The sequence below is a fragment of the Glycine max genome, chromosome 12, assembly GCF_000004515.6.
Source record: "Glycine max cultivar Williams 82 chromosome 12, Glycine_max_v4.0, whole genome shotgun sequence".
Classification (NCBI taxonomy): Eukaryota; Viridiplantae; Streptophyta; class Magnoliopsida; order Fabales; family Fabaceae; genus Glycine; species Glycine max.
The window spans coordinates 2,453,653-2,460,347 of record NC_038248.2 but is presented as its reverse complement, the minus strand read 5'-3'; the positions used below and the strand labels follow the sequence as shown (position 1 = coordinate 2,460,347).

The 6,695-nt window shown below is 36.4% G+C and overlaps 1 protein-coding gene across 1 annotated transcript; it reads left to right on the top strand.

The window, feature by feature from the left end:
* The first annotated feature begins 437 nt into the window (after nucleotides 1–437).
* LOC102663614 (beta-galactosidase 13) lies at nucleotides 438–5,802 on the top strand. The gene is made up of 18 exons (XM_006592006.3): nucleotides 438–575; nucleotides 926–1,021; nucleotides 1,142–1,254; nucleotides 1,451–1,517; nucleotides 1,637–1,729; nucleotides 1,816–1,959; nucleotides 2,227–2,321; nucleotides 2,655–2,760; nucleotides 2,856–3,059; nucleotides 3,144–3,311; nucleotides 3,421–3,599; nucleotides 3,711–3,820; nucleotides 3,960–4,069; nucleotides 4,177–4,284; nucleotides 4,365–4,469; nucleotides 4,773–4,918; nucleotides 5,001–5,346; nucleotides 5,466–5,802. The coding sequence occupies exons 1-18, from the start codon at nucleotides 441–443 to the stop codon at nucleotides 5,583–5,585; spliced, it is 2,445 nt and encodes an 814-aa protein (XP_006592069.2). The 5' UTR covers nucleotides 438–440; the 3' UTR covers nucleotides 5,586–5,802.
* Nucleotides 5,803–6,695: the final 893 nt, after the last annotated feature.

Here is a 6,695-nt window from a genome sequence, read left to right as displayed (position 1 = left end):
GAGATAACGATAAGATGATGCCTCATATTATGAATATAGATGTCTCCAAAATTATAGCCAACATAACAAAGAAAACTAAGTAGGTGGCAGTGAAAGAAATGAGAAAGCAAAATATACATGTGACACGTAGGCCTAGGACGAAGCTTAATCATGACCAATGATTCCTAACAGAAATCCAAAACGGGAAACCGAGTTTTGCTCTAATACCTTAAATACACATGTTACTTGTCACTAATGGAATTGCAGAAACAGTTTCTGAGCAACTATTGCATCTAATTAGAAGGAGGGTCACTTCGATCAAACCACACTTTACATCTTTCTCTTTCTCTCCATTCTGCACATACAATCTTAACATGTCAATTCTCAAAGTTCTTTTGATTACCATCATTGTTTCATTGGTCATTTCTGCCAGCAGCGCCCATGATGAAGACAACAAGAAGATGACTTCTGAAAGCGATGACAACGACAAAGACAAGAAAAAGACTGTGACTTATGATGGCAGGTCTCTCATTATCAATGGAAGACGAGAGCTTCTCTTCTCCGGTTCCATTCATTACCCACGAAGCACCCCCGAGGTACCTTCTTCGTCACGTAACATCGGATCTATCATACGATACATTTCACGAGAAATTATTATATCATCTGTGGTTTCAGTCATTCTCAATGTAACATGTAGTCGAATTTTATTAATTCTCTGTTATAAACTAAAAATTCAACTCTAAGTTACGTGGAAATTGATTGACATCAGGAATATGTGGTTATCCGTGATCATGCATAATTTGTATTACTTATTAATATTTTCAAGATACTTGTTAGATGATTCATAATAATATACTACTAACCAATCATAGATAAAATAGAGTTTCAGCTAACTGTTTTGATGTGTATGTGTGCTATGTGTGCATGCACGCTTGTGTGTTTTCAGATGTGGGCAGACATTCTTGAAAAAGCAAAACATGGAGGCATAAAGGTGGTCCAAACTTACATATTCTGGAACATTCATGAGCCTGAGAAAGGCAAGGTAATTGAATTCCAGAACCAGAACTACCTCATGCATGCATGTAAAGTTTGATTATTATTCCAATTCCAAGGTTAATGAATGTCCTAGCTTGACTAATTGGTGGTTTGTTCCGTTTTCCAGTTCTCAATTGAGCCGCAGTATGATTACATAAAGTTCATGAAGCTCGTTCAAAAGAAAGGAATGTATGTAACCCTCAGGGTTGGGCCTTTCATCCAAGCTGAATGGAACCACGGGTATGCCCTTTAATTATTTTATTTCAAAAGAAACAACAAATACCGTATACCGTTCATGAATGGTGACCATACACTTTCTTAACTAATTAAGTGTAAAAAAAATTATACTCACACATGAAAATGAAATTTAATTAAGAAAGTGTACTCTGTTTATCTCTGATTTGATAATTTATTTCCTTCAATGTTAATACGTCAGAGGACTTCCATATTGGCTGAGAGAGATCCCTGATATCATATTCCGCTCTAACAATGAACCCTTTAAGGTAATCAACCGTGTTCTGATCTCCGTATATAGATATGTAGAACTCGCGAGCTGCTTCTAGTTTCTGGAAATTAAGACTATAATTCAAGATTACTGATTAAAATCATTTCTAATGTGCAGAAGCACATGAAAGAATATGTATCAACTGTTGTAAAAACGTTGAAAGAGGCGAAGCTCTTTGGTCCCCAAGGAGGCCCCATCATCTTGGCACAGGTTCTGATTTTCCACATGACCCTTCTGCAAGGTGCTCAATAGTATACGCAAACTAGTGCTCACAACATTCTATTTACGTGCTACAGATTGAGAATGAGTACAACCATATCCAACGTGCTTTCAGAGAGGAAGGAGATAATTATGTCCAATGGGCTGCGAAAATGGCAGTGTCGCTGGATGTTGGAGTTCCATGGATCATGTGCAAGCAGAGAGATGCTCCTGATCCAGTGGTAAGTTCATGAAAATATTTTGACATAATTTTCCTTCCTGATGGAAACCTTGATAAGTCATAGGAAACTTGTGGCGATCAAACCTATGACTTATCACTCACCTTCTCACAATATCCTTCCCTAATAGCAAACCAAAAATCAGTTCCTAAATTCTGAATTCTTCAAGGCGATTCGTTTCATTTCTGTGTTCGTATCACTTCCAGTGATCGATGATAAATAATGCATGTGTGTTTTCTATGACCTGACCATGCCTACTTCATCTGGTAGATTAATGCTTGCAATGGAAGGCACTGTGGTGATACCTTTGCAGGCCCCAACAAACCTTACAAGCCTTCTCTATGGACTGAAAACTGGACGGTTCAGTAAGTATATTCGTTAGTGATCAATTTTTTAGTCCTAAGTCAGTTCCTTTTTCATGTATTCATGCAATCAGTAAATTAGAACTCTCAAATGAAGATGAAATGACTCGTATTTTATCTTAGTATTTGATCTTCATGTAATAGTTCTGATTGACTATATGCATGAATACTTGACAAAATTGATTGTGTTACCTATTTTTGTGAGAAAAATAAAAATGACAGTCACTTATTTTTTTCAGTTTAACTAGTTCTTTTCAGGACATAATATTTCCCAAACAAGCACAATGTTCTAGTTTTGGCTTACCCCACTAATTTGTTGGTAATTTGAAACTACAGGTATAGAGTGTTTGGAGATCCACCATCCCGAAGATCAGCAGAAGACATTGCCTTTTCAGTTGCTCGCTTCTTCTCTAAGAATGGATCTTTGGTGAACTATTATATGGTAACAAATAACCTTATCATGCTACCAAACTTTTTTTACGAAATTAACTTATGAAAATTGTGCTTCTTACTAAACTCAATCCGAAACTGGTGTAGTACCATGGTGGAACAAATTTTGGTAGAACAAGCTCTGCCTTCACTACAACCCAATATTATGATGAAGCCCCTCTTGATGAGTACGGTATGCAGAGAGAACCAAAATGGAGTCACTTGAGGGATGTGCACAAGGCATTGAGCCTATGCAAGAAGGCCTTGTTCAATGGTGAGTCTACCGTCACAAAACTGAGCCAACATCACGAGGTAAGCATTGATCTGGCACAGCCTTCTCAAAATTCACATTTCCATAAGACAATTTAAGCCATGCTGCAAGTTTAAATTTCGCAGACTATAGTTTTCGAGAAGCCAGGAAGTGATTTGTGCGCTGCTTTCCTCACCAACAACCACACCTTGACACCAGCAACCATAAAATTCAGAGGTACTGACTACTATATGCCACCACGTTCCATTAGCATACTCCCTGACTGCAAGACTGTTGTCTTCAACACTCAATTTGTAAGTAACTTTTTTAACCCTTGCCTTGCTTTTTTACAAGTTAGAGAAATCTCAGGCTTGACTTTGTAGCTAACCATTTTGATTTTTGCATTGCCTCCTCAATCTTCAGATTGCTTCACAACATAATTCAAGGAACTTCAAGAGGTCAATGGCAGCAAACAATCATAAGTGGGAGGTGTATTCTGAGAACATTCCTACCACCAAGCAAATTCCAACCAATGAAAAGATTCCTACAGAGCTTTACAGTTTGCTTAAAGACACCAGCGACTATGCATGGTACACCACCAGGTGAGTTCATCTTCATGACAACAACTGAGGACATTTCAATATTCTCTTTATGCATCTGTAACTTATGTATGCAATGCAACTACTATCTGAGACTTTATATATTTACTGCAGCGTGGAACTGGGTCCAGAAGACTTGCCAAAGAAGAATGATATATCCCCCGTTCTCCGTATTATGAGTCTTGGCCATTCATTGGTTGCCTTTGTAAATGGAGAATTCATTGGTAAGAACACAGAAATTTGATCAAATTCAATGTATTTGGATTTATCCATGCATGGCAAAGTATTATATATATTCTCTATGAGAAACTAAAATGGGTACTGATATTTGGCTAATTAAATGTCTTGATGGTTTTAATTAAGGATCAAATCACGGTTCCCATGAAGAGAAAAGTTTTGAATTCCAGAAACCTGTAACCTTGAAGGTTGGAGTTAACCAAATAGCTATCTTGGCTTGCACTGTGGGACTCCCCGTAAGAGGCTCAACTTTTTTCCTTGTCTCAAATTTTCAGCAATTGTTTGTTTCAAGGAGGATAATATTATCATTCTTTTCTTGTGCTGTGTCCCCTTTGATATACAGGACAGTGGAGCATACATGGAGCACAGGTTCGCTGGACCAAAGTCTATTTTCATCCTTGGTCTCAACTCTGGAAAAATTGATCTCGCTTCTAATGGTTGGGGTCATAAGGTATTAATTAATTAATCTGTCGAAGTCACTGTTGAACAGGGTAAGATTGTATCTATAACTGAATTGGTGCCAATTTGCAGGTTGGTATCAAAGGTGAGGAGCTTGGCATTTTCACTGAAGAGGGGTCAAAGAAAGTACAATGGAAAGAAGCCAAGGGATCTGGACCAGCTCTCTCCTGGTACAAGGTAATAGTTAGTTGTTGGATTAAAACATGAGTTTAATGGTCATGAAATTAGGTGTAAACTAGTTATATATTATCATCCAATCACAAATTATTGTTGATATGACTTTTAAAATAATTATCATAAAAATTAATAATCTTATGATATATGTTGGATTGTGATTAGATAATGTGTAAAACTATTATTTCATACTGAGAGGGCATAACCCTTTTTCTCTTAAAACATTGTGCAAGTTTTTATTTTTATCTTTAAGGGGATTCAATTCAATCAAATTAAACATGTTTGAATTCTTTTATGATTTTGCAGACAAATTTTGAAACCCCGGAGGGAACGGATCCTGTTGCCATCAGAATGACTGGTATGGGGAAGGGAATGATTTGGATCAATGGCAAAAGCATTGGTCGTCACTGGATGAGTTACCTCTCTCCTCTTGGAATGCCTACTCAGTCAGAGTAAGTAAATCACTCGTCAACAAACATTATTCTTCTTCATTTAGTTTCTTATTTGTCCATTTTGAATTTGTGATTGTATCAGGTACCACATCCCCAGAGCTTTCTTCAATCCAAAAGACAACTTGATTGTTGTGTTTGAGGAAGAGATAGCAAATCCAGAAAAGGTTGAGATCCTAACTGTAGACAGAGATACAATATGCAGTTTCATCACAGAGAATCACCCCCCCAATGTGAAGTCATGGGCAGTTAAGAGCGAGAAGTTCCAGGCTCTTTCGAATAATCTGGTGCCAACAGCTACACTCAAATGTCCAAACCGCAGAACCATTAAGGCTGTGGAGTTTGCAAGCTTTGGTGATCCTGCTGGTGTATGTGGAGCCTATACTTTAGGCAAATGTAATGCACCTTCCACCAAGCAGATTGTTGAGAAGGTAGTAGAGCTCTCATTAGTAATTTTTTTAAAAAAAATAGATCATTATGTCTTATGCTATGACAATATATCAAGTTGAACATTTTTTTTTTGTTTCTTTTTTCCTTTGACTTTGTGCAGCATTGCCTTGGAAAACAATCCTGTAATGTTCCAATTGACAAGGACGCCTTCACTAAGGGCCAAGATGCTTGCCGAAATATGGTGAAGGCACTTGCAATCCAAGTGAAGTGTGAAGCCTAGCAACCTGCCACTAGGTGAAGTAGAGTTGGGTGGGTGGCCACGTTAGTGATTTGATTGTTGAAGTGGAGTCCATAGGCCCACATTTTAGTTTAGCCTTTGTTTTGTAGCACATGATACCTGAAATCGGTGTCTTTTACTTAACAAGCAACATTTTGTTTGTTCTGTTTACATTAAAAATGTAGAAAAAATTATGATTCAATTTTGTTTCATATTCGATCGCCGGCAACTTGTCATCCTTCTCTGAATGATAAAAGTCCCTTAATTTCTTGGTTCATTTGAATTCAAAAGAGTTCATTAATTATTCCGTTTATCACCAAAACAAAAAAAGTTATAAACTCTTTAAAACTCGCTAACATATGACAAAAAGTACTAACCTCACACTCCTCATTATTAGTTAACAATGCACACGATTGAATAACTTTTGGTAGTTTGTATTATTACCCTTGGGTTTCTTGTTAGAAGTCCACTAATTTCCACTTAATTTTGTTGGGTTTCCTTAGGTACTTGTTACGTTGCTCAATAAGAATCCTTACATATGAAAATGATGAATTGAATTTTCATGTTTGGTATAAGATTTCAAGATGTTTCACTTACAAATAACTTTCGATAAGATTACTTGTCCAATATTCGTACATTTTCATTTTGTGAGGTATTGGAGATCTTACGCGTTCATGCAATAGAAATATTTTATCAGATAAGATGTCGAAAATGCTTAACCCCAAATAATTGTTTAATGTTCCCCGGCAACTTGTCAATTTCTTGGAATAATTGTTTCATATTCCTTTCTATCATTGTTCCTTCACTCCATGTATGATTATTGTTCCTTCTTTTTTCCAAACTTATTACTCACTATTTGTACAGAATACTGTGTTTTGTACCAAGTAGCGGTGCTTTGTTTTGTTTGTTTCTTAATGGGAAAGAGATAGAACATAGTCTCTTTAATAAATATATATATATATATATATATATAGTGTAGTTTATTATATAAAAAGCACAAAACAATCTTGATCCATCGTCAAGATATATTTAAGCTCATTGACCATTTTTTCCGACAACTACTCAATGACCATTTTAATCCTTCAAATTTACAACTTGTGTTATTTTAATCTT

Excerpts from the sequence above, each read along its gene's own strand:
- LOC102663614 (XM_006592006.3), top strand. The coding sequence starts at position 441 with ATGACTTCTGAAAGCGATGACAACGACAAAGACAAGAAAAAGACTGTG. Across the intron at positions 1,022-1,141 it reads ATGAGCCTGAGAAAGGCAAG|TTCTCAATTGAGCCGCAGTA; the intron begins GTAATTGAATTC and ends TCCGTTTTCCAG. Across the intron at positions 2,761-2,855 it reads CTTTGGTGAACTATTATATG|TACCATGGTGGAACAAATTT; the intron begins GTAACAAATAAC and ends AAACTGGTGTAG.